Source organism: Varroa jacobsoni, unplaced genomic scaffold (genome assembly GCF_002532875.2).
Source record: "Varroa jacobsoni isolate VJ856 unplaced genomic scaffold, vjacob_1.0 scaffold_1109, whole genome shotgun sequence".
Lineage (NCBI taxonomy): Eukaryota > Metazoa > Arthropoda > Arachnida > Mesostigmata > Varroidae > Varroa > Varroa jacobsoni.
In genome coordinates this window covers 93352-121258 of record NW_019214011.1, presented here as the reverse complement: position 1 = coordinate 121258, position 27907 = coordinate 93352, and the positions used below count along the sequence as shown (strand labels likewise).

The 27907-nt window shown below is 40.6% G+C and overlaps 1 protein-coding gene and 1 long non-coding RNA gene across 16 annotated transcripts; one reads left to right on the top strand and one right to left on the bottom strand.

The window, feature by feature from the left end:
• Window positions 1–2693: 2693 nt before the first annotated feature.
• LOC111266712 (uncharacterized) lies at window positions 2694–13046 on the bottom strand. Of its 7 annotated transcripts, XR_002684230.2 has the most exons (6): window positions 12927–13046; window positions 9989–10230; window positions 8949–9203; window positions 6500–6568; window positions 3378–3657; window positions 2694–3057 (listed from the first exon to the last, which is right to left on the bottom strand). It is a non-coding gene; the product is annotated as an uncharacterized LOC111266712 (long non-coding RNA). The 7 variants fall into 7 exon arrangements; XR_002684227.2 differs by having other exon boundaries at window positions 8949–10230; XR_002684231.2 differs by lacking the exon at window positions 9989–10230.
• Window positions 5121–27894, top strand: LOC111266710 (uncharacterized). 9 transcript variants are annotated; one of them, XM_086971027.1, is made up of 8 exons: window positions 5126–5376; window positions 5614–5860; window positions 6169–6300; window positions 8702–8828; window positions 20759–21019; window positions 22980–23133; window positions 23831–23982; window positions 27409–27894. In XM_086971027.1, exons 5-7 carry the CDS (start codon window positions 20805–20807, stop codon window positions 23960–23962), a joined length of 501 nt encoding a protein of 166 aa, XP_086827153.1. In that variant the 5' UTR covers window positions 5126–5376; window positions 5614–5860; window positions 6169–6300; window positions 8702–8828; window positions 20759–20804; the 3' UTR covers window positions 23963–23982; window positions 27409–27894. The 9 variants fall into 9 exon arrangements, 8 of the variants coding, with proteins under 8 accessions (XP_086827158.1, XP_086827153.1, XP_086827157.1 ...); XM_086971032.1 differs by lacking the exons at window positions 6169–6300; window positions 27409–27894 and adding an exon at window positions 24160–24728 and having other exon boundaries at window positions 5121–5376; XM_086971031.1 differs by lacking the exon at window positions 6169–6300 and having other exon boundaries at window positions 5702–5860.
• The last annotated feature ends 13 nt before the right edge of the window (window positions 27895–27907 follow it).

Sequence of the window (27907 nt, the reverse complement as noted above, 5' to 3'; positions counted from 1 at the left end):
CCTACGATGTTTGTACCGTAAAATTTAATGAGGTATCCGATCTGCCTGCATGACAATTCTATCCGATACAAGTACATTTTACCAATTAGTTTAGATCAGCTTGTTAGATTCGTGTTCTGTAAGTGCATTTTGGATGAAGGGGTCGGATCGAAAAAACAAAGCTATCTATTGAGATAAAGCATTTCAGTCCTACTACGACTGTTCACTGTAGAGAAGACAATTTTCAACCTTTGGGCCCGCTTTTTGTCTGAAAAATGAAATAACTTGCCTACGTCGTAATCGAATTGCCTTATTTCTATTATCATTGTCAAGGAAATAATCTACGGCCAAGTATCGTTGAGGCGTAATTATCAGTATAAGGGACACCTATAAGCAATTGAGGTTAATTTTTTGTTTACGAGATCGTGTTTAACTACGAGATTTACAATCGTGCTTCAATTGCGTGTTAAGCGAAAATGATCCACTTTGTTTCCGTACAGGCCACACACGCAAGTATTTCAGACAGATGTTAATGATTCATACGTGTATATAATATACAAAATAAACACAAAAACTATGGGGATATCAAAAAATATTGCTCAGTCCACTAAGCAAGCATAACTAGTGTTTTTTTTTTTTTTCTAGATTCTGGCTATTTCCATAGCCAGACGAGGAACATACAAGCGTTTATAGATGACACTCCCAGTCAGTCAGGCAGAAACCTGAAGTAAAACTGCTATCCGAAGTCAGTTGTATTTAAAACTCCGGAATTAAAGTTCGTACAGCGGAAGGCGGTGAAAGTCTCACCAGCACATGAATGTCCGGGATAGGAAGCAACGCCCTATCGGAGTCTAGATTTTGCAAAGATTTTCCATACGATAGTGGATCGATTTACAGCTGCTGATTGCTTTCACCTAGGTTCGGAATAGAGGTACCGCTAGACTAGTGGTTAGGCACAACCTTCGGATCGTGCTGGAAAAACTTCGATACTGACTTCCAGGTCGAACGCAGTATTTTCATAATGCAGATAATACCGTAATTGCAAAGTGTGTGCAATAGTCTGTGAACTGTCTGCAAACTTTGAAATATTTGATGTTACTAGATAGGACATTATGAATCCCTAAGTTTCATTCTAAAAAATCCATGAACAAAGTTGCTCTAATTCGAAAGTAGTTTGGCGTTCGCTACGCTTCGAACATCACTGCTGTAATCAGCAAAATATCACAAAGCAGGACTAGAAATACGTTCATCAGTATAATTGTTATTCCGAACAACAGATTCTGCCCAAATGCCCAGGTATACCTTTGTCGCTAGGCTAATAGGAAACAAATCATAGTAATATATTATAAGAAATATTCTGGTTGATAATATCTAAAAGCAGACATAGTCAGTTAGATTTAATACGGTCGTCCGTTTTGTTTATCAACGACATGGATGGCCCCTTGTTGAAAGGCAGACATTATTTTGAAAGAGCATAGCTGATTCGCTGGCGAACTCGGTTTAAAATTAACAATAATCATGCACTACCAATTGAACACCTACTCGCCGTTCTATACAATGTCGGCACTGATTTAGAAAAAGGTGTAAATGTTTTACAAATACTTTGAATAAATTTGCTCATAACCCGATACTTCCCATTCAGCCTCACATAAGAAATAAAGCTCATTGCATGGGACGCATGTCGCCGGCAAGCTCTCGAAGACCTTAGTCTCTAGGACATTTCCTAAGGCAAAACAAACATACTTCCAATACACAACAGATGTATTTACTTTACGCGGCTTCCAGTCGCACCTATATATTTCGAGATTTACGTCCGGAATCGCCATTAGCCATTCCATCATTGACTGGCTGGCTCCCAAACATTATGAAACGAAAAGAAATACATCTAGGCCCGAGCTCGAACATACACCGCAACTTGTCTTAAATATTAAGCGGAGAACATGTTATCCCCGAAGTTATTACGCGGACGAGGTCCAACCTAATGATAGTGTAAGTTCACTCAATAACGTAGCGTCTTATTTCTAAAGACTATTGTAGCACTCTGCATCGAGACGCTGTTTGCGAGCCATTTTGTGGCGTTCTTGGTGAATGACCAAAGGGAACCTTGTTGCGCAAAGGTCAGCTGACATCGTACCAGAGTCCTAGCTGGGATTCGTGGTCAGCGTTTTCTTCAAATCGCTTCGTAGCCGAAATGGTCTGTCGTGATCACATTGATAATGATATTTAGGGTGTTTACTGCGCTTAGCCCAAGGAAGCTACTACCCTTATGGGACGGTATTCTAGAAAATCTGTATATGAATGATATTTTGGAGAAGAGATTCTACAAGAAGGCAATGTCGAATCATGGTGTTGGTCGAGCCTGTTAATTGCTCATTACAAGTTCCTATTCATTCCAAATGTCATAGATATTAGTGTGGATCTTCTGATGCGCCCGCTTTCCTGATGCTAAATATCCGGCATACTTAGCGCGCTTTCTTAAAACAATTATGATGTAATATCCTTGGAGAAATTGTTACCTAAATTGTTATACTCGATAGTTAGCTCTTCTAATTCTTTACAGCGAATTAATTAACTGCCATATGCGTGACCCAGCGGTGCTTACATCGGGATACCGGATCCAACTATAGTAAGTGAACATTTACTGAGTGATTATAGGCAAAACACATGTGATTCGTATGATGGTTAGAGTTGGTATTTCAATTACTCTAGCAGTATTCGTTACTCTTGTTAAAAGCGGACCCTAAATCTTTATTGTTTAATATCTAGGTGCTATAAAAAAGTACACTCAAATATACATATCTCTGCATATCGACAAGTTATCTTTTAGCGACAAAATGGAATAACTTCCTTCAAAAGTTTTCGAATGTATCTGTAGAAAGAGGATCACGATCCTTGCGTGAAATTGGTAGATGGTGCGTATGAACGCGTCCACATCTTTGCCACGCCACCACGGCATTGTGACACGTCTATAATTGTTGTTGTTGTTGTTGTCACGTGACGAACACTCCTTCCAATGTTTTTTTGTGCACAGGACTTCTTGTGCCGCTTTAAATCTGCGGGTAATCGTCTGTAAATAAGCTTTACGTTCCAATAAATTGCACATAAATAGCTGCTTATAAATTGCTTAGTCTTCACACTTATAGCACAACTATGGATGCATTTAACATAACGACATAACATACAATAGACGACTATTCTATTAAACAGCTTTTACGACCGACCACGAAACGTATCCTATAGCAACGGTATCCATCGAATATTATGCCTCTTGTTGCTTCCCTTGTCTTCACTCATACCAATAGGTATTTTAAAGATTTTGTCTTTTTCAAGCGTTCTTATACATTAGATTGTATCGCATTCAGTTCTAGCAAGATATATAAGAAGAACGGGAATCTTACCATTTTCAAGTTACGAACATCGTTCCCGAATTAAATCAGGCGTGCCGAAAGTGCTGTAATGGTTGAGTTTCTAGGTTAGATTGTCGATTCCTTGTTTTTAAAATTTCTTCGGTAAAACGCACTCCGAAGCGTATGAGAACGCCTGAACAGCCTCAGTGACGTTTACGAGGACATCGACGTGGCTGTCAATTTTGATATGCGCCATCGTTGATGTCTGTTCTGCGTGGTAGTCGACTTTATTGTACGCAGGTGCTGCTTGCTTCGTTTCGATATTGTTTACCTTAGAATGCAAAAGACAAAACAATGTATAGCACAGGGGTTTGATTGTACTGTCGCATCTCACATACTTCTTTCATGCATTCAGTCTCTTTCATACTGAGCATTACACGTACATGCCATCAAACGTACCTTGCCAATCCCCAGCCGATGAGATTATTATGGAAACGTTACAAGGCGCTGAGTCTGAAAAAGGTCTGAGCTGGGTCTGAGAACTTTATCGTGACGACAATAGTTCCTGGAAGCTGCAAGACCATTCCACCGACTTGTGTACAGTCGGCTAGCTTAGCTGATCTCTAATTGACCGACCTCAATCAAAAACACATGCGTTTTTAACGCCTAACCCGGCAGCTAAGCTCTCCGGCGTCATCATTTCTGCTGCTTTTTTTGGTTCTTTCATTTTACTTAAAAGGGTCGATATCTTTTGATATGAAAGTACGCCCCAATGGCTTGCGGCAAGGCCAACCTATGCCACGCCACTTCCTGCAATAAGCGAGGACACTAGTGCCTCCAGTCAGTTTGCTCGACCTCGCGAGACGTCGCTGCCGCTGCTGTGGCGCCTCTGTTGTAGGCAAACCCAACTAGAATCCCGTTAGGACCCGACCGTGTCGCGCCAGTGTCAGTGCCAGTGCGCCGCCTGTTCGTCTATCGTTCTCAGCCAACGAGCCATATGTGGCTCGTTCTAAATGCGATAATTGCAACTGTGGACCATACTTTCTTCCGACCCGCTGCTATTGCTTGCTAGACTCCAGCTGAGTTGGTAGACGTTTCACGCTGAGGCGAGCATAGACGGGCATGGTTGTGTGAATATCTCTACTTGGAAAGGGGATGAAAATAGGGATCGATTCCATATGGAGGCCGTGCAACAGGCCACTTATTGACTTAGCTAGACCACGGAAGCTGAAATTGAAGCTAGTCTTGCAGTACCTCACCCCCATTTCCTTTTCGAAACGTTGCGGAAACCAAGGAACGTGGGAGGCGCATATATGAAAACAGTAGTAGTAGCAGCTTAGTGATAATAGTAGCCAACAAACTCCGAAACGCCGTCAAGGCCTTTGGGCCCAATTTGACCCGACCGCAAAAAGACGGGCGTACCGGCTGCAGCAGTGGAGGCGATAGCCCGGGTAGTGTGGATCTAGTTACGCTGAGGAGCAACTGGGCTGGCGGGCGACCGGATCTCGACCGAGATCAGATAATCCCTAGTAGCACGCCCTATGTGGGCTGTTCGAGTCCCCTTAGCTATAGTCCATTGAGGGAGATCTTGTGGGATTCCAGGGAATAGCGTCAAAGCCACTGCTAGCGCTTTTGCCGTCTCCGTCGCCGCTGTATATGAACTGAATGATGAGGGAGTGAAACGAGCAAGAGGGAAAAACTCCCTCCTCCTTTTCCGCTTTTTCAGCCTCCTAGACTTCTCTCTCCACTTGTTGCGCCTAATCTATCCGGTTCTCTGACGGTCTAGCCTTAGGTCAACAAGACTCGACCAACCTAGCTCGGCTTTCGTTTCTCTACCTTCAGTACCGGATTGGTTCCCTCTCCCGCTGACCGCGAGCACCAACACCCGTCAGCAAGGCGGAGCGGCTAGAGCTGAAACAGGCCTGGAAGTGAGGCAGTGCGGACACAAATGCAAACGACGAGGCCACTGTGGTGGAGTTTAGCGCGTCGGAGCGCAAGTTGGAGAAAGAGAGTAGTGATGAAAATCGTCCTGCTTGACACAAACAATCATGTGAGCAAGCACTTTATCAAATTTGAATTGTGTTAGCAAGTAAAGCACAAGCATATTTCTACTATGATAAACAACTAGAAACGAGTTGATTGTGAAATCGATCGACTGGAACCACATTGTATCAGGAGTAGTACTGTTATATACCAAATGAAAAACACATTCGCTAGTTAAGTAAGACTATTGTTAAAAGTGGAAGCTGTACTAGAACAAAGCTAATGATCGTGCGCTTATTTTCAGTTTTACAATTGACCTGAATTCGTGTTAAGAACGGACCTCTTGTATAAACTAATTTTCATATACATTTTTTGGGTGTCCACCTATTCAGTGGATTGTTATCGCTCGACGTCCCTGGAATAGACAGCCTTCATCACTTATCAATCAGAAACAGGAACTATTGTGAGATCTGTGCTTGTGTTCGTCAAGAGACCTCTGTCGTTGAAACTTGCCCTGCTCCATGTCGCCTACGCTTGACATGCAGTTACTGGTAAGCAAGATCAACCTAGATGTGATTTTTTTCCCGCCACAAATCTATTTTGCGTCATTTCTCCCAAACACGGCAACTATGTACAGGCGATATAAAAGCGAGATGGTGTGAAAACGTGTCGTAAAATAGTACGGAGTTTAAATCTAATAACGATGAAAAAAAACCGTTTTATAAAAAAACAGTCACCATTACATCATTGAACACAGATGACAAAAACAACAACAAATGTGCACAATCCGTTGAAGCCATGCTATTTCGACACGTCCATTAACAGGTATTCTCCTGTTATTTTACCTAAATGTTTGCAGGTATATGCCTTAACGTATTCTGGCGAGACAATGATGAAACAAGGATTGCATATTGTTGTCTCGTCGGACATGTCACCTAATGACCGAAGCGTATCATAAAGCACCTCGCTTCAGTAACAACATTACATTGCGGTAGAATATATCAGTTTAATACAATTGGTATATAATAACTAGAATATATAATGCTGAAACATCTCCAGTGGCATGCATTTAGCATGTTTTTTTTTTACAGCGGTCTCCATTTAGTATCATGGCAGCCGCTTTTCTGTTATGATGCCAGCCATAGAGTATATATAAGTTTCGTTGGAGAGGTTGAGCCAAGTAGAATTACACAGATTAAACTTCAGCTCGTGCATGCCATCCTTTCACTGAATGCGTTTGGCGGGAGATTATGAACACTCTGAAATTTCAATTCAAAATTCGAAAATATTGTTGTCAGTTACGCAGTAACTTCCGTAGTCATTCAACGTAGCCATTTTCAAAAGAGAAAATTAGCGCTCTCGAGAACTCTAATTTGGTTCAAAAGTCATTCACGCTCTATAAAATGATTCCATCGAATCTGATCAGGAGTAGAGGTCTGAGGACATCAGGCTGCACCTGACACACATAATTTCCGGTAGCAGGTTCATAAGACTGTTCTAAGCGTTAATTGTGCTTTTGTGCGTATAACATAAGCTGTTATCTTAAAGCTCAACACTGCTGGTGTGTCTGCTTAATACTGGCGAAACTAATTCAGTAGCGTACCAATAAACATGAAGAACGGTCAGGGGAAAAGTGGTACAGGATTATCACGGCCTGACAAAGTTACAATAAGGTTATTAGCGATGTAAATGTATTGCCACAAGACGATTTTACTTAACCACAAAACAACACTGCATGAGAACTGCTAATCCAATCGTGTACGTTATATATAATTGTTAGATATATTTCCGATTTAGCCTAGAATGATTTTCTGTTTCGTAGAGTCTTTTACAGAAATCTGTACGATCAGACGACAACAGAGAATGAAACATAAATCTTTGAGGTGCTAGATTTACATCACCCGCCAACGGTCAAGAAGGGATTGGTGCACAAAGAATATTTGATGATCCATAGTTTGCGTTAGGTGGTAACTATCTGTTATGCTGAAAGAAGCTTTACTTGTGGGGATATATCTGAAAGAAGGCGTCGCTTGATAATCGATTCAAGCCAGCAGAATTATATTTATTTCAGAAGCAGTACTTCACTTGGATGTCCCACTAGCATGAGTTACGTTTCATTTTTAGCGCATACGTTAAACTAATGAATATACAATGGGGGCTTCTATGACCTACTAACAATCCGTGTGCCGACGTTTATTTCTACAAGACCTTAGTACATATTCAGAAACGGAATCCCAATTTGTAATATTTTGCAGAAAAGCAGCTATAAAGACTACTCAGAAGGTTACAAAAACTCATCCGATACAACAAAACACTTGGACTGTTCTAGCTACCGTAAAGTCTAGTACGGCGTGAACTTCCTATCCAACCGGTGTCCAACCATATCGTTTTGAAACAGATGACAACGGGAATGTTGGCGCAGTTAACACTGTCAGGCACCACGCAAACATGAGACCCTAATGGAGGGATTATGGGCTACTAAAAATGCTTATCTCCGACAACTTAAACCACGATCGAATGTCACTTGCACTAACTTATGCAGGCATTAAAACTATTGGCACTCAAAGTACATTCCTCTTTTCATAGCTGAGCTAGATGGTTGTGAAGGAAGGAAGCGGTGAGCCTTAGACGCAGACGAGTCACAACGATACCTTGATGGGGGTCCAGTAATTGTAACCTGCCATTAGTTATATCAGGTTAAACATATTAGATTAGAATGGAAGTTGCCGCTCTTTTTTCCTGCAGAGAAAAAACGACACATAATTACGTCACGTCCGGGCAAGGTCCAAAAAATATGGTACCACAATACCCCCCATTCGAGGGCTATCTGGCATTTCAGTCGCACAAACACAACAATACTTCACCTCTTTATTTCAACTGATCAGAGAAGGAATAAAATGTACGTCTGCTTCCAGAGTCCTCGTACCAAGGCACGACATGAAGTACAATTGAAGATTCCGCCATATTGAAAATAACTGAAACGAACATGTTGATAAGGGCGTTCAGCTGTCTTGGCCCGTTCACGGGGAATATCCTCGCTCGGGATAACCAATCGAAGTATTTTTCGAAATCTGTCTTTATACGTATCGGGTAATTTTCATAGCCCCAATAGGAATGTGCGGTCGATAACACTTTATTAGAGAGCCTCGCCAGGGCCTTTCCTGAAATTCTCAAAAATCCTGCTATTAACACACTGCTAGGAACAAGCCTTTCGTCCCTGATCATACGTACGTATATGGCTACTCAACCTGCTTTTGAGAAGGAGTAAAGGACAAACAATGAGCAGCTTGCGCTGGCACAGCTTCACTTCACAGTGATATAATTAATTTACTTAAAGGTTGTTTTATGAAGAGAACAATCTGTCAATTAATGGGTTCATTATGTTTTTTCAGGGGTCGATGGGTCGATCCAGTTCATTACTTATGAAAGCACAAAACTGCGAACTACTCTTCATCTAGATGTAATCTATTTTTATCCTTCGACGGAAGATTAATTGTGAGAGCTAACAGGAGAGCATTGGTAAGCAAATAAGGTACATAACAAGTCGACTTAAAAACCTATCTGTGAGTAAAATATGATTATTTTACAGTTTTCTTCTATTTAAGTGCACGATTGCGGTAAAGGGCAGAAAGTTACTACCTGAATTAGACACGTGCGAGATGCCTCGACCCAGAAGATTATTTCAAATTCCAACGGTAACCAGCACTCGACGCATCTTCGCGACGCTCGCATATAATACTCAGTTTCATTGCATCTGAACAGCACTCTGAAGTTTTCGATTTCGGCCTTACTCGCCTTCCTCAGCTGCTAACTTCTGCTGGTAGCATTATAACGACAGGATTTTTTTTTAATATGCATGATGAAGATCTCTAAGAACCTTTAATTATGAATCGTCTGAAAGGAACAGACAAAATAAAGGAACGACAGCGTTCTACTATAGAAGTGTCAACTTCATTACAAAAAGGAGAAATAGCTGCATAAGATGTTTTCTGTAAGTTTCACTGTTGTCGCACGTAATAACTGCTCGATAGCGTCTGATTTTGTATTGAAAGGAAGAATGGACGACTCGCACGTACCGGCTATTGAAATGATTAATCAAGCCAATATATTATTCCCGAAATAAAGCTTTACTGTATCGTGTAACCTGTTTCGGTATCACATTATAAGCCTTGAGATTCAGCGAAGAGCTACGATCAGTCCATGCTATTAGGACAGATAGCGTCTAAAAAATGTGCTATTATTTGAGTCAATATGCTATATCATACTTCATTGAGTTAGGAAAAGCCATTGCTATTCTAGAAGAGGTTCTATACAATTCTACGCAGTGACATGATATAACAGTGACAACTTAAGGAACTTAATTAGTAGAGGCAGCCATCCCATATTTTAAATCAAATCCGTCAGCCCGTCACTGGCCTTTTGTGGTAAGCGACCTTCATGCAAAGGCCCAAATACTCTATGAACAAACTAAGAGCGAATTTTTTTGTTATTTTCCAGAAGCTAGCTATTCAGGCCTCTCTGTAAACGACCACTTGATAGACACAACAAGGCTCGAGTTAGAAAAGCGTATTTTTTCGCGTGAAAGCAAATCTAAATTGTGGAATCTCAGAGGTATTTCTATACTTTATTATAATCTTCATTTTATATAAAATGTATATGTGCGGAAATACGCCACCTACCTGTCTAAACCAGATCGGCTAGTCATTGTCAATACTGTTATTGTCATTATGACGGATATTGCTCCAGCCAGGGGGGGGGGGGGTCATAAGCTCCGTTCTAAACGTTTACTTGTGTTAAATCCGCACGGACACGTAAATAAAGCCACTCCCTGGTTTTAACGCGTAATTTCTAGCCCCATCGCTGAACTTCCACATACTACAGTATCAGACTAGTCGTTCTTACTTCGCGCACCCGCTAGTGCCTTAACAGCCAGAATTTATCGAGAACATTTCACTATGTTAATTTCAGCTTAAGTGTAGTCGTTAGATGATCCAAATGACTATCTCGGCAATATGTACTGGTAAGCATATACGAACCCTATAATTATGTTTACATTTGTAACATTTTTATCGATATGCATGGGCGAAACGATGAAATATTACAGCCTTGACTAGCATTTCTTGGTTCCGCTGTCAGATTGGTCGAACTATAATTTTTTTCAATGGTATTCGATATCTCTACAAGGCACTTGCGATCGCTTAATTTCTACAAACTACTTCAAATCATAATTTCGAATTACACGAAGAGGCGGACCGGCAGAGATTGCGCAGTTCTAAATAGGTCGGTTGCTTTTTGTTGGTTCTTTACTTCGTTTACCATTGGCGCGGTCCTTTCAACGATCGGTTTTGACGTGAGTAGTTCGAAACGGTGAAAATAACGAAGTGCTTCAAAGCTACGGAAACGAATCAAATTGGCAGTATCAAATCTTCCATTTTTTTTTTTCGCCTACAATTCCTGGCCGAATACTATCTTCGCTTACGTTTACCCTGGCAAGCTAATGGAAAAAACGATGGCACGAAAAAAGAAGCTGTGTCTCATAGAAATATGGACGCTGTTGTAGCCAATCGTTTTTTGCCGTAAGATGCATTGCGTTTCAGCAAAAGTAAAACGGAAAATTGATGAAATGTGTGAAACTTATGAAATATAAAGCTTTGAAGCATCTCGTGAGCCACAAACAATGATGAGTGCCATTAAAAGACCAACGGTAAACGTGCGAATCATCTAAAAGTAATCGAGAAACGAACGCGTAATATCTCGATCGTTGTTGTTACGAGGGTTTTTGTCGTTGGAACATAGTTACGTCCCATTAATGTCGGGCGCCATGCCATCTTATCTAGCTGTTGAGACATCCATTCACCGTACCAAAAATATAACGACAATTTCAATAAACTTCGGTAGTTCATTGTACTTGGTTGTGGAAAAGGACGATTCTCAAGGGTTTGGAGCGTAGCCCGTCTCGAATACACGATGAAACAGCGTTAATTCTTATGGAGAGGTAAACATGCTTTTTTCGATCTGATGAGCTGATTCGATCGAATCTGATGACATAGTAGGATATGACGGCCTAGTAATAGGCACTAAACGATAGCTGAATGAATGAATGAATGTACGTGTGCGTGAACAGTTGCTGCCACATTGTAAGTAACATGCGGGAAACTACTACTAGCTCGTTGGCTAGCTCTTAATGCACATATTAAAAAACTTGTTTATAACTTAAATTTAACCACACGCACACATTGTTATGGAATCTGGAAAGTTAAATGAGTTTTGTAACTTAACCTTTCACTGTTAAATTAAATGCTGCATGCATAGAGATAAGGTATTACCAATCGCAGAATATCACGAAGTAATTGCACGCTTGGGAATCTTTCAATACTTTTTTTTGTAGTGCAAATCAATTAACTAAGATGCTACAGGATAGTCTTAAAGTGCCATTTCATAATAGTTATAAGAAACCGTACGCAAAGCTGCATCTTCTCTAATTACGTTAATTGGGAGTTCAAGGCAGACTTCTATGAGCCGGGCCTATCGGAACTAACGTCATACGTGTCCGTTAGTAATTAGCCGACAAAACCCGATCTGCTGATGACAGGCTTAATCAGACAAACGTGTGGTGATTCAAAGTGTAATTATCATGCAGAAAAAGGCCCCCCGCGTTAACATGGCAGGCTTTACTGGACTAAGGTCTAAGCAGCAATCAATACTCGTCTAGAATATCAATTGTAGATGGCTCTCCATAGCGACAATTAAATGGGGCCTGTGTCAGTTGCTGCCGTATCTACAACGTTAATAGAACGTATAACTTTAATGATCGATCGCAATTAACCGTTACACGATGGTTCGCATCGGAATACGAGAAATAATCACCCTTGCCTGCTTATAAAGATACTTATTATTGTCGCAATTGTTCTGTAGTTATGTTAGTAAAATTATGACTTTTATATTTAAACGATAATTTGCGTTCCAGCTCTCACGAAGTGGGCGTTTCTTGTTCCGACATACTTAAGACCAAACAACTAAATATACACGGATCACCATGAATTTATCTAGCAACCTCCGGAACACTTTAGTTCTCGAAGGCTTGCCCTTGGAACAGCAAACAGTTGGTAAATATGACGGCCGACATGATACCGTGACACAGAAACTGCATTAGCACAACGTCTTTCTTGCTTGTTTTGAAATTGCATTGAACTGAGTCTCATGTATTTGCAGGGCATTGAAGCGAACTATCGCGTGATACAGCCGATACAGGTGGCTTAAATATCGTTCGAAATTTTTAGCGTAAATACACCTAGCAACGTAGTAATATTGAGAACGTGAGTTTCTACTCAGAAGTCACCTATCCTATTTCATAAACTTTTCAATATCTCCGCGCAGAACAGTAGAACATAATTGTTGCCTTATAGAAGTCAGCCTTCGCTTCTGTGTTTGTTCTCGATAGCTAAAGCCTATGCGGCAACGTACGATCTGCTGTTAACTTGTTATTAGCTTATTATAGGCGTATTAGCTCGACCTACAATTAGACAAATTGGAGTTCCTCATGGCAAGTGCTCCAAGACTATTGTTCGATCTAAAAATCTATTGGAAACAAATTTCAGAAAATTCTTTCTACTGTACCCAACATTAGATGGTTATAGCAGTAGTTGTATATGTGTGAGCGAGCTTTGTGTGTTGCGATGCTGCACAGAGTGATAAGCGCGGAATGGAAAGTCCGAGTCACGCAAAGATGTCGCCTAGCTTACTTTAGCGTATATTGCCACCATGGGCTGGTAATTACCGTTAACGTGCTAGGTCGGCATTTACTTCTGAGGTCGATAATTACCAACTTTTTAAATCTGGCAAGACCTTACGCACGAGATATTCAGGTCTGTCTAATACTACTATATATAACAAAAGCAGTTTAATCGAATATCTACTCAACCGGTAATATTTTTGTAGATCTCATTCGGAAAATATCTTCGAAACACGCCTGTTATCATAGATGGCTTTTCTATCTGAAGCACGGTAGAATAGGATAGAGAGTAATCGTTTTGATACTTCACTACGGACACGCTAGTATTGTACATATCTAATTCTAATTTAGCTAGCTAATGCTGGCAGGTCTAAAGCCTTCTGCTCATAAGGTGTTTCTTAAGAGTAAAGATTAATGCGCCAGCTAGGAGAATCTAGTTAGCCTTAGTCGTCTTTCTGCTGTCAACAGGAGCGACTTGAAAACTGTTCGGGTTGCGATAACTTTTTGTTTTGTTCCAATGAGATGCGTAGAAAAAAACTTTGTTTCAATTCGACTTTCATCTCTATAAAGTTACCCGAGTTAAGAATACCGTATCAATGGAGGCCAGTAGAACTACACATATTCCGATTTTATGGCAGTAGTTGAGAGGGCTTGTTTGTGATGTCGCAAACGGGGTTTCATGTCACTGTTAATAATACAGAAGTTATTCGAATAAAGTGAGTGGAATTAATGTCGATTTCATAAAATATGAACGAAGAAACGTATACCTATAACATACTGTAATTTACTTCCACACTGAAGCAAGCACTCTTAGGATTTAAGTATCTTCTTGTTCAAGGACACCTAAACAAGTATAGATCTTTCCAGGTTCGTGAAAAAAGCCCATTCCTAACAATCTGCCATTATGGCTGCGTGTTTCCAGTAGCGAGATGCTGGAGGGCGATAAAAAGCCATGTTCTGTAACGCGTTTCGCTAGGGTAATTTTTATCATTTTTAATAAAATTTTAAGGCCTATTTGTTCGGGCAATCTGAAGGGACGTCGAAATTGCACTGCTTTTGCTTAGGACCCGAGATACGATTCGCTTGGATGAAATTATATTAGACTCGTAGACGAATGAAACCGATCGTCAGTGGAGAGGCTTATAAATAAAAAAAATCGGAGAACACGTTTGTCAAATTCCATTGTAAACAAAAAACACTCAAAGGGAGGAATTTTATACTAAAAAAATTGTAGGTTAACTATTTGTACATATAATTATTTTACTTATATAGGTATTTATATAGCATTGGCTACACTTTTATTCCAAATGTTTGTGAAGTTTTATCAGACGACATGATTGTCCACCAGTATGACCCACTTCCGTTAGTGCCATCGAAGCATCTATAAAGCCCAGCATTACGATTGCCGTAAAGCAAACAATTCGAAGAAATCGAGTTCCTTACCTTTACGATAATTCCTATCGTTATTCGCTGCCCAGGCCAAGTCGGCAAATACCTTAAGCAATGGATGGTATAGATCACGGTCTAGTTTCAGTGTTGGCGTACATTAATTGCGGTCTATTCTCTTCAACTTGAAAAGCATCAATTATCCTCAGAGGCTAAACCTCGAGCGGAAACAACTTTGCGTGATTTTTAAATCGAATTTAGTCTGGAGGACTTTATGCTTTGTCTTATACCAAATTTATTCGACAATTAGGATAACATGTGAGGCTGAGGTAAACAAGGCCATTAATGTTGATATTTCTTAAACTTCAAATATAAAATAATGTTATCGTAGATCTTTTACGTTCGCCTTAACCCATATGACTGGGCCGCAGACACAGCATCAATTCTAGCTACACTAGGTTTCATGGCTTCCGACAAAATTGAGAAAGAGTCTATTGTTTGCTCATATTTCTATTTTGGTTAAAAAGTTTAGTGAACATCTTTGTCTTTGCTATTGGAAACGGTGGATTCGCATGTTCATACAACAGCGAATCCACTGAGGATCAGAAGACGACGTTTTAGCTTCAGTTAGTCTCAACCAACTGCCAGATCATTGGCACCTACGCTAACTATGCAGGTGAAGACGAATTGGGGATTTGCCAGCAAAATTGTTTATATGAATAACCCCAGATTTCCTTTGTGTTCTGTGACAAAAAATACGTCCTGATACGCTGCTGTTTACCTTCCTACGTTCCCGTTTAGCTTATGGCGACCGGCTTTCTGGAATAAATGGGTTTTGTTCTTTCCTATGTATATGGCAACCTTATATCCGAAATTCGTAAGACAGAATCGTCGTACGAAATATATAAGAATAATTTTTGGGAATTAAAATCAACACAGGAAAATATTTTGCTAGCATGTGGACTGATTTTTTTTATTATTATTTTATGAGAAAGCTGTTTGAAGCGAAAGAAATTCTTCCTTGCAGGCGAATTTCAGTGCTCATGACTATTATCTGTAGTTAACAACGTGTGTAAACTTCAATGCTAACAAATCGTGTATATATATAGTTAACCAATATTGAGCCTGGTCTCGGTTCGAAGCGGAAAAGTCATCAATGAGTAACAACACTTACCCGTTACCTTACGTACTTTGACGTGCACGAACGCCTACTACGTCCGTGCACGTCAAAGGCAATCGTTGTAATTGCGAATTGACCAAAAAGGAAACTTACCGAGATATTGATATGGATGAATACAGTCGTGTTTTGCAGACATTCGAAGAAGGGCCACGGGGATAATCTGCTTGAATATTTTAGGACTAAATTGGCAAACGTTTCAGCCATAACCACCGCCGAATGCGACGCTTTCGAGTCCAGAATGGTGGCCTAATGGTTTCAAAACGCGAATGTTAACGACGTTCTACAACAAACAGGCAGCCGATGGGATCTAAAATAAGGCTCCAGTGATTTTATGATATCACATAGCTTGTCAGCCTTACGCTATTTGCGATTTCGAGATGGAATTTTCAAAATGGTATTTGCACTTCTAGTCCCGACAAAGATTCGCTCTGCAGTGAAACTGAGCGACGGTGGCATTGCATGAATGTATGTGCATGCATCTACGTTTTAGACTGTATGCTGGGTAGGCACGCGATCCTGTCTCGCGGTGCTTACGACAACGGAAAAGACACTTGCAGCGCGGCTTAAGTAGGAAATTTTAAATTGTTATTCCGTTTTATAGAAGGGCCCATAAGCAAGATATCCGTCAAATCGGGTGGAGCTAGAAAAAAGACATTGTAGCGACGCTACGTAATGTCATTGCGTGCTATGGACCCGTAGAAGTGATTACTCGTACTCATACGAAAGCTACTTCATACGGAAAATGGCAGGAGCTGACAGGACACGGAAGAATAACCTTCTAACATTCAATTTAAATCATAAAGCCATGTTGGAATGCAATGGCGAAGTCTCGAAATATGAAAGCCTCACGAAGTTCGATCTTACAGGACTTGTCGTCATCATAAAATCCTACGCACCAGCATCTAGCTAAATAATGACAATTAATTCATAGCTGATTTCAACGGAAGTGCATTTTTTTTTTTACTAACTAAATACGTGAATAATAAAAGCTTTTATCAGCCTACCGTTTACTGGTATATATATATGTTAGTAAAATTGCAATCCTATAAAGACAAGCGTGTTTATATCGTTGTGTCGAACCTGCATGTCGAAAGCTATCGCCGCTCCTATTGACGGTTCAATTGTCCTATCAAATTATTATTGCACAAGTTTTTGTTCAATGTGTGTTCGACATCTGGGGCCTGTTCTTGAATGTTTTGCCCTTCTGCGAAGATGTTAAGCATCTAATTCTGTCGCACATGTTTTCTAGCAATGACGAACCCAGCACAACCGCCCAGTACGCTAATCAGCTGCGTATGTCAACCTAGGGCCAATGATAAGTAAATATATAGATTATTTGTTTATGTAAATCATCAATATTTACTATTTATGGGCGAAATTACTGAGTTGCGATGTAAACTCTACTTAATAGTCAGTGATTAGTGTTTTACTGACTATGAAAAAAGACAGCTTTTGAGAGCAACGGTTATTGTTTACTCCTAGCTATCTTCTTGATATAGCGGCGGTCTACGTAAACTTTCGTTTCTACAATAATACGGTAAAAAAGAATACGGCTCCTCCGTAAAAAAACTACACTGTCCTCTAGAAATAGAAGTGAAGAAGGTCAATAGATTGAGCTGGTTTCATTGTTATTTGCTCTTACCTTAGTTAAATTTCTTCCTTTTTTGAAAAGACTGTTCTCAGATAAACGGCTGTCTTCAATTCTCTGGTGCTGAAAGCGGAGCCAAGTGCACAAGTGTCGATGATACTTCGACCCTGATTATTTACCAGCTTTGTTGTTGGTTGCCTGTTGAGCTTCATCTTGTACGAGTACTAATGGTGATGATCTACATGCAAGATTCGCTACAAACATCTATTTAAAGGGAAGGCTATCTAATCGGGTGCTACTTTAAAGTGACATTAACAAAAACGACTGAATGTATTTACATACTTTACATAATACAAACTTTTTACGTATAATGTTTTACTTACGCACAACACCAATAAGGTGGCCTCATTAGACTACCTTTACAGCAGTTAATCACTTTACCCAGTTTTAGGTCATTCCTTCGCAAATATATCTGGCGGCATCTCTAAAGTGGCGGTGGGGATCTTTCAGGAAGTTTGCCTATCGTCCATGGATTATTCGACATTACACAGCTTCGAAATCAGCCTCACACCGAAATGATTCCGTAATAACGAGATGGCGTTGTTATTATTATCATTCTGAAAGCACGTATTTCGCAGCTTTCTTGTTGAAGTGCAGAATACTCTGGAATCATCTCTTGGCAGCAGGACGAGTTTACAGTTTCATTCAAAGAAGAAAGGATGCCTCTGTCCTACATGTTGCAGTAGGCAGCGGTTGCTTTAGGACGTAAATCCCTTTCGTCGACAGCCGAAGGATTCTCGATCTACAATGACCCACGAGACGGTCGAATAACTTTCAGGAAACATCCGTACCGCCAGCGTACGTATAGCGATAGGGCCGTATGTGTGCGTAAAAACAGCCAAAGACTAGGTGAACCGGATGACTCTTATGAAAAAGTCGAACGAGCCTGTCTTGTTGCTGTTGTATCTAAGTAAAATTTTTAATGCATACAATTTACAATAGAGGGTCATGCAGCATCATTTTGAGGTAGGCACCAACCAAATGGCTTTGTCTGTGTAGTAAAATTGTTGACCTGAGTAAAACTGAACAGTTACTATCGCATAAATTTTCAGTTTTATGTCTCCACGCCTCGTGATTCGCATAGCAAGGCTAAAAATATCCGAGCTGTTCGATCAGCGAATTCGCACCTGTTAACCGAAGAACACGTAGTCCCCTTCTATCAGCATTATCATTGTATTTTCAAGCCTCTGTAACGGTTTCTCAGATCCTCGTACTGTTCCTTGAAGGACTAAGTTTTCAGCGGGCACAATTTCTAGCTCCGAGTGCCTCCTGCGTAACGAACTGCATCTACCATGAGAAGTCAGATATATAATCTTTCCGAAGTACTATCCGTATAGTATTCCGATAAGATTCTTTCCGAGATACTATCTGCACTAAGCTCTCACGTGCACCCTTATAAAACTATGGAAGTTAATCTCAGCTAATTAACGAAGTAGAGCAATAGCAATTGGGGGATCTGTTAGGTAACGAGAGAATTAAAGCTCGGCACATCTACGTGTTACTCCGAATGATTCTCAATTTTTTTAAATACCGCTTGAACTATTTAAGAACTTCCTTAAAGGTAGCATAAAACGACAACAACTTATTGGCAGCACAATTACGTGTTCGTTGTTGAGAGTCCGACGTCTGTTTTAACCAATGTTTATTATATGTATATATATCTATATATATAGAGCTAATTTATGGAAGGGTTTGAAAGAAGTTGACTTACCTTTACGCAAGTTCTCAAGCGAAGCCAATATCACTGTGAACATATGAGGACACCGAACGCTTCATTTCCCATTATTCAGAAGAGAATGTATGCCCTTTTTGTGTAGTAGCATATTTATACAGATATACGGTTAAGAAATTTTTAGAAAAAACAATACAATACTGGTTGAGAATTACTCCAAGGCCCGAGCCAAGAGCTAACGAACCCCACCGGATAAGCGATGTTCGTAGCATTGATTAACTACACGGAGCAGTGATAGCTTTGGTTAATCAATAACAAGTGGGATATTTACAGACCCATTTATAAATGTGTACGGTTAAATACGCCCGATGTTGAGCAAGCAGATATAACTTAGCCCAGTAAGATCAATTCAACATAAAACAGAGTGAAACTTAACGTTACTTGAATGACTCATTTGCCTGTCGCTCCCAAATAATCACAGGCTACAGAGTATACGTCACAGCCGTCTTCTGAGACGATGAGTCCTCACTGAGAACAATATAATTTTAACGATGATTTAATCTCTGCAATTCGGCACAGTCGTATAGAGCTGGTGATCTAGCGTTCCCTCGTGAAGTAAGCACTCCAATATAGGTAATGATATAAAAAAGAAGATATTTTTAAACATACTGTAATAGTGGCGCTGTGCCAGATCTTCAACTGGGCAACATTTAGACAGATATATTGTTGGCGTCACCTGGTCTGATAAATCGTGTTAATCAATTACTAACTTAGTCGATTATAACGCGACGCACCCGTTAACCCATGAACTATGTCAAACATAATGGAAATAGATAGTTATGTTTCTACAAGTAACTGCATCATGCTCGAAGTTTCTTTACGAGCCTTTCGTTGCCAGCTTTACATACTAATGTATTTCTATTGGTATTAATAAGTTCATTGCTATAGGTTAAATTACCTATTGTGCGCAATTGCTAGATTTTGGGCTTCGATCGTTTTTCAACCTCTTTGGCTTGAACGAATTAGCCAAACGGAACAGCCTAGACTATGGCGAGATGTAGTACGTAGCTTCGTGTACGTGTAACGTAGAAACTTGAAAACCTTGATATTGTCACGGACTGTTACTTCAATTATGAAAATATCTCATACCGTTGTGTACCATTCAACGAACTTATCTTCGTCAGTGTTTTCATACCGTTGTATCATTAACTTTAATTTGAAGTAGCATCAAGTAGTTCTAAAACCATATGACTTTAGTGTCTACATCACAAAAGCAGTGATACCCTTATACAACAACCATATTCTGTCCTTTTCTCGGGATGGTTTGGCCCAATGGCTCGCGGACCTTGAAACTTGGTGGCTACACCCAAAAATAAGAAGCTTAAGTCATGCAGATCTATAAGCACCGCCAACAAGGTCCAGTGTAAAAGTCATTTATGTTTACTAATGGGAGCCGCTTCGGTAGGTTGTGAATTTTCACGCTTCAACTAAACCTCTAGGAGTTCTATCTGGAATTTACCAACCTTGGGCTGCTAAGTTCAACTGGGCAAATTATCAGTGGCCCGGGTTTGTTCAGTGCGACACAAAATGGCCGGGCCATTTTGCCAGTTCGAAAAGCCGCACCACTGCCTCATGATTATAAGTTATTAGCATTCTCTCTGTAAAAATATTTCTTAAAAAAGGGTTTTGTATCTAGTCGTGACGATGGCTATCACTCAATAGTATATCTCTGATATGATCAAATAAACAAATACAGTTCCTTATTCGTTTTGCTAAGTTTTCGTTAACATCTCTTTACTAACAATACCGTATGCTTTCTGATGATTTCCAGATAATCTATTGACGATCTGATCGAAAGAGTGTGTTTCCCAAAGACGATGGAAAGTGCGTGGGGCTTCTGGGACTTGAGCGGGAATTACCCAGTCCTTCTGATATGCGTCTCGATGGCCTGTCTGTTTCTGGGGGCCACACTCATGTACGTTGCTCATTCACGGAGGTTTCGCCTCAATTGGTTCGAAAGGAATCGACTCGACTCCCTGGCCTGTGAGGAAGCTACCGTTGTTAAGTTGTGTAATCGTCAACGATATCACAGGTATTCAACCACATATAGACATACAGCCACAAAACAGGACGAGCTACTTATAGCTAGTACCACCTTGAAGCCTAATGATAGCAAGGAAAACAGCTATCCAGCTGTTGGTACAAGATAATGTACAGGCTACTAACAGCAAGAGCATCCAGTTGGGTAAAGTACAACGCTGGTGTCATGGATGAGAGTCTCCTGGAGCAGTGTATATAAATTTGAAGACGATGAATACGATGAACGAAAAAAAGCTTGAATTTGTAATACACACAGCTAGGCAACCGATTTGATAAGGGTACGTTAAGGCAAGCTGGAAACATATGGCACGTTCGTGTATACATACATTATCAACTTTTTCAAGCTGGTGCCGACGTAAACTCTAATATGTTCGGTTTTCATTCTCCCGTCTAACTCAGCAACTTACCAGCCATTTTAGCGAATTACCATAATCTGGAGCGGGAAAAAACATGGCCAGGAAATTTTCCTTCATTTCGCTTCAAAGCATACAGTGGCGTATGAATGAATTAACTTACTTAATTTTTACCTTGTTCTGTCACATCATTATCTAATAGCAGCCAAAACTCACCAGGGTATTAATTGTATATGCCTCACATCTAAAAATGAATTTTCATGCAAAAAAAGACTCTAATTTTACTAGCAGCTCAATATTAGATAGAGGGGCCCTTCGCCGCCACGGTGCCACTACAGTTCGAGATGAACGATATGTCAACGCAATGTACATGTCGATATTTTGTCGTCGTCTGTATTTTCTTACGAATAGTCGGACAACGAGTGTTTAAGACATTGTTCTAAGGTGTAGGCAAAGAAAGTTACCAAAATTAGCACTTATGGCACAACCAGAAAACTTTGACTCATAGAATACGCTATAGAACGGACCTATGAATGGCAGGCCCAACATGCTTATATGTGAAATTCTCGAATGAGAAAATCATTCAAAGGTCACGAAAAATACTACTGCGGTTGAATACTAGTGTATGGCAGATGTCACATAAGGGTACACGATCCATCAAGATGGTCCAAACTGAACTTCTAGTAGTAAGTTAGGCTGGCACCCAAGTACAAAATCGTCCCTTGAAGAACTGAGCCTCCAAAACAGTGCCCGGATCAGTGTGACATTATGCTCACCAACGAACACTTCGTGTTGAAATCGAACTATCATTCTTCTTCTTTAATAAATAAGTATATAGGTGGACATCAGATAAACGTAGCAATATCGCAGTATTGTAAAAGAGCTAGTGCGCTCTACAAAAAAGGCTACATCATTTTAAAACACACACATATATACAAAGTCTACTTATGATGATTCAACATTTATGTCAAATGTCGGTAACGTTTTATTAGGGGTGTAGTGCAACTATTCGAACTGGTCATCGACTATGGGAGCCTGCGCCCATTTCCCCTCCGCGGTCCCGAAACTGTGAAAATCAGTATAAGCGAAAAACCATTCACGAACTATTCAAAACAAGCGATTAGTCGCTGAAACTGGCAGAGAGCCGTTTGGCGCCCTCAGAGCCTCGGGAAATGTATCTAGCACTGTGGCATACAATATATAAGCACACGAGGTTCTCTCGTCTGACTCGAGGAATCTAGCCGCTTGGTCTGGTGTAATTTTGAAGTGTCCACTTACCACTGACGAGTAAAAAGTGTAGGGATATTTATAGTGAAAACAGCCAAAGGAAATATCAGTGACAAGGTACGTTAAGCTTGAAGTGATTTTCTATTCACTTCAAGTTTACTTATGTTTAACAACAAGAAATTTCATCAACTTTTTTTACTGACCTCGCATTCGACATATTATCAACATCTCGATCTCGTTTGACGTCTTCGCAATAGCGTAACAGACAAGCTAGTTTCGATATAGTACTGACAAGCTGCGTAGGTTCTTTATCAATATCATAGTTCTTGGTATAGTCGTTGCTCGCTGATACCCGTTGGATTACCATTTCAGTGGATCCACATGTAGTGGGGGAAGCCTCGCGGATCTCACGGCAGCTTTGCCCCCCCTGGCGACTCCAAGCGCCAGCCGCTCATTAATGTCAGGAACTTTACACAGCGCCCTCCAAGAACAAGGGTCAGGCGGTGGCGGTTGTTCGAAAAGCACGGTAAGTGGCAGCATCGTCGATAGAAGTTGTGTATGTTCAGATTTTTAATTACCTCGATCGTCGGGATCACCAGCGAGTGTCACCACTAACGGAGCGGCACACTCAATCCTCTACGCCATACAGCCACTTATCCGTGCATCCAACAGTGAAGCAACAATGGTTTGTATCCTGTAATGTAATCGTGATCACCTCAGATATATTGCGCTACCACCTTTTATTGTCCGTTATAATACTTTGATACATTTACCGTTGCTAACGTAATGGATTGATTACGTATATATATATATATATAATTAGAAGACATGGCATTAATCCCGGCAACGCGTGCAAATCGAATGTTCCTAGCAAAAACGCATCGAAAAAGCGCTCATTATTGAAGATCCGTATCTAGTAATGACGAGTTGTCATCACAAACAGTAGCTATTCGAGTACCAATCATTTGCTTTTTTCCCATAACTTTTTTGGCGCAGTTGCGGTTCTGTGATCATAATAATGGACAGACCAGGGAGTCATTGACTGCGCCAACCTATGTAACAACTATTATTGTTGGATTTGTTAATTATGGCCGCTTAAAATACATCTGTCTCTACCGCATGTGTATGTTATGATCATGCACGAAGTGCCGAATGCGTTCCTTATTAACTGTTCTCGTATCTCTATTGCATTTACCTACCGCCGTCCTATCCACAACTGGCAGCGACCTGTCGCCCTGTTCGGACGTGAGTTCCGCCATACAAAAGCACCTGCTGCAACAGCTGTGGGGCCCTGCTTGACTGCAGTAGATGGAGCTCAAAGTGAGCACAATGCACGAAAAGGTCGACCACATTAAGTTCGACACATCGAGCAAAGGTACGCTGCAGATGGCGCCCCCTAGCGCCAATAATAGAAGGACCAGCACGTACAAGGCTGAGGATAGGTATCAAAAAGCAGACGAGTACATATTATTGATAGGAGTGCAAGCAATGACTCTTGTGTAACAGTTTAGTAATCAGCAAATCTACACGGAAAAATTCGAATATATTGCAGCGACGTCCAGATACGATTGTTGAGGATTCTAAGCGCGATATCAAGAAATGATTTCCTTCGGACACATCTATCATATCATACTTTCGAAAAATGTGATAATAATTTGAAGACACAACAATATAAATATTATAATAAAAAAGGAGGCCTGTTTACATGCAATCCGTCGTTACGGGTAAATCAAATTTAGCAGTATATAGTACAGACTATGTATCCTTTTTTTTTTATTTTAGTAAAATTACTATTTGTAATTATTATTACATAATGTTGCAGGCCAGACGACGACGTTATGTTTGCTATATGAACACAGCTAAAACCTAAGCTCACCTTCAGTTTAACATTGTGCTCTAGAAGAAGTGCTCTAGTCCTGGCCCGGCAGGGCCAAGACGTGCGTAGACTTTTTTGCAATTCATTTAACACAGGCCAAGCAAAGCTCGTGCTAGCTAACGCTCAGCATTATGATATGCGTAGAGGTTCTCTCGTACTTATAAAAGCTAAAAAAAAAAGTACTGTCAAATGTATTTTGTACTTGCTGATATCTTTTTACCCAGCCTACATCGGCAAAGCCAAAGTTTCCATATACATATGTACAGACTAAGCTAATAGTAGGCTATCGGTGGGGAACACGTGGCTGTACAGTTAGAAAAATGTTATTTGACGTCTCGGTGTATCGCACACGCTTCTGTCTGTGTGCATTATTCTAGTGAAAAGAGGAGCGATTTTTACTATCGCCTCCGGCGTGTTGCCTGGTGGTTGTTACACACGGTCTCCCAACCGCATTCCCTATAACCCCCGGTGATTTTTCTAATGTTTAAATAGTTTTGCTCTGTCGCCAGACAACTCCCCACGGATCGGTCTAGCAAGGCACCAGCTGGATCATACCGTTACGCGCTGCCGAATGACAGTTCATGTCGTTTTGATCGCTACGGCTGCTGAACGAAGTTTGGCCTTGTATCTGTTTCAGGGGTAGTTTGGACTAACAACTCCGGTTCTCGTAGAACTGGTCTTACCGAACGGAGCTGGTTGACCCTGCCATACTGGCCGCCTTTCACAACAGCTAGTCTCAATGGGAATAATATGCTATGATTCTCCACCGCCGCAATATGGCCATGTTCCTTCTAACAACCGCTGGAATTGAGAGCAACTTGGTAGTCGGAGTAGTTGTTTGTCAAGTGGCATTCATATACTTATTCGATAATAACAATAATATAAATCATGACAAAAACAATATGAATACAAATTGGTGTTGCCTTGTAATTGACAATTTCGAAAATGGATACTGTATCCCCATGTGCCGAATCGTACCAGCGCTGAGCGAAACGTACTTGCTATTTCCGTGAGTAGTAAGGCCTCAAGAGGGCTCACTTGCGTGAAGAAGTGGTAATTGAAGCGCCGAACAGCGCTTCAATTACCACTTCTGGCTGAACTATGCTCGAAATTATAGTAAAATTCCGAACGACGCGCATGATCGACACGCCTGATCGACGTTTGCAATTTCATTCAGACATCTACACATAGACCCTCTACACAGTGCACTCATTGCGCCTGCACTGAAGTAAAGACGACCCGATGACGGTTTCTAAAAGGAACTCTGCGGTTCAACAAAGAGCTCTTAATCAAGTTGGCTCTATAGAAAAGTTTAGGAATGCGTTGAAATTTTCTATTCATAGTGTCCTACACATTTTATTCACAGATTTCTACAGTACATCACCTTATTCTGTGGGGCAAGCCCATTAAAGTAGCCTTTTATCAAAACGGCGATAGATAACTCGGTTATCAATAGAATGCTTTATTTGTTCACTATGACTTCCTGTGACTGTATATACCGACACAATAGCTCCTAATGCCGTCTGTGTTTGGAATTTACGCCCGGTATAACGTTTAGTCAGACGGCTAGCCCTCCGCTAGTCTGTCTGCACTCGGGTTCCAACCTAGACCACAACCTACCCCTAAGTTTAGCTGGCACATACGTTACTCGCTACGCTACCACAGGAACGGCTGTAAATGCGTAAGCAGTAACCTATTGCACAACACCAACAGCTGCAGGTCAAATCCCAGACCTATACACATCTGTCATGAAAAGCGTTTCTGACTTCGTTCTTTTCCGTTAGGGATTCACGTGAGGCAGAGAAGCTTTTTTTAAGAAAGACGCGATTTTCGAACAATTCAAAGGAGTGTCACAAACTAAACGGAAAGAGTTAACCCTTATGGTTCACTGTGGAGTTAACTTTCCTATTTTTGCTTTTTTTTTTTTATATTTCTATTAAGCCGTAAAAGCTACGGCTTATCGACGGAGCGATTCGCATGTGGTCTTCTTGTATAATGATGTATTATGTTGTGAAAATTCTAGTTTTGATCTTGTTATTAACTTTTCCACGTGGATACAAATTTGTACAATTCGAAATGATCTGTATAATCTGACAGCGTATATTATCAGTCAAAAGCAAACATGTTGATTTCGTGTATTTCTACTATTATATTACCATTTTTTATTGAATAAGTACCCATGTAAACGGTATATATTTATGCTTGCAAATTTACAATATGATTTTTTGCAGGCTCTAGCCTTAAAAGTAGGGCATCCACAGACGCATGTTAGGCAGAACGGCAAAACGTAATATTAGGGACCACAGTTTCCCACGAACTCGATCCTCCTAAAATTTGGCGACCTTGCGGACACCGTATTTCGTCTCTGTCCACGTTTTTCAATAAGCAGAAAAGCAACGCCCTTAGACGAAAATCGAACTCAGGTATCTCATTCGAATTGGCCCATGTCGTGAAGGCAGTACTGCAATCAATATTTTTTGTGATCGCCATTCATATAGTTCCTATTATTTTTTTTTTTAAACCAAATTATTCCTAAACCTTAGCTACAGGACGTCGTTAATCACACACAGTACCATCCACTATTGGAGTGTTATGCGCGTTATTAGTTCACGCATCGTTAGGTAGCTCTAAGGAGCTTGACAGAAGAGTGTGACGTAACTTCGTATATGTTTCAGAAAAATAGCGCTCTTTGCTCAAATGTTGACCCTCAACACAAACCATCCTTCCATTATAAATGAGCTTGAACGTATCTAATACGTACTCCGTCGAGCGAAAGGACTCTTATACAGAAGTGGGCACATATCCCACGCGAACGTTTGCAGCTAACAAGTTTAATTTTATTTAATTATATTGATCCTATTAACTTCGGGAAAAAACTACATGTCGTGATTGCGGTCGTTATATTCTGTTCGGTTATGTGAACAGGAGGCGACGAGCGTGGACGGCGGTGAAGATTAAGATGATCCCGGTTACATCAATTATTTTCTGACGTACAAGGCACACTTCTCTCTACTGTGTGTACGTGCAGTGAGGGCGTCTGACCTGACGCTAATTGCTCCAACAGAATTCATAGTGAACCCTTCTATCGGACCCAGAAGCATCGACTTAGCCAAAAGCTGGACAAATGCGACGTAACACACTTGAACCGGATTTCGAGGAAGATTTAATACCATTATGGACCTTCATATAAAAATAAGCGAACATACAAACGGTTACAAAGTGAGTTAGAATTAATTAGTGTCCGAAATCGTGGCCAGACAATAGACGCTAGAAGTCACGCGACGCCAAAGTGAACGTGGCCATAATAGTAATATTAGATGATATACGTTCGGTGTCGGAACGCTAAGACGTAACTTTTATTGCCAAATAAATGTGATCAGAGGAGTTTCTCTGGAACTTCTTCGCAGATAATCGGGAAGTGTAT

Excerpts from the sequence above, each read along its gene's own strand:
- LOC111266710 (XM_086971031.1), top strand. The coding sequence starts at position 20,805 with ATGGAAAGTGCGTGGGGCTTCTGGGACTTGAGCGGGAATTACCCAGTC. Across the intron at positions 21,020-22,979 it reads AATCGTCAACGATATCACAG|TGGATCCACATGTAGTGGGG; the intron begins GTATTCAACCAC and ends TTACCATTTCAG. Across the intron at positions 23,134-23,830 it reads GCGGTTGTTCGAAAAGCACG|CGACCTGTCGCCCTGTTCGG; the intron begins GTAAGTGGCAGC and ends CACAACTGGCAG.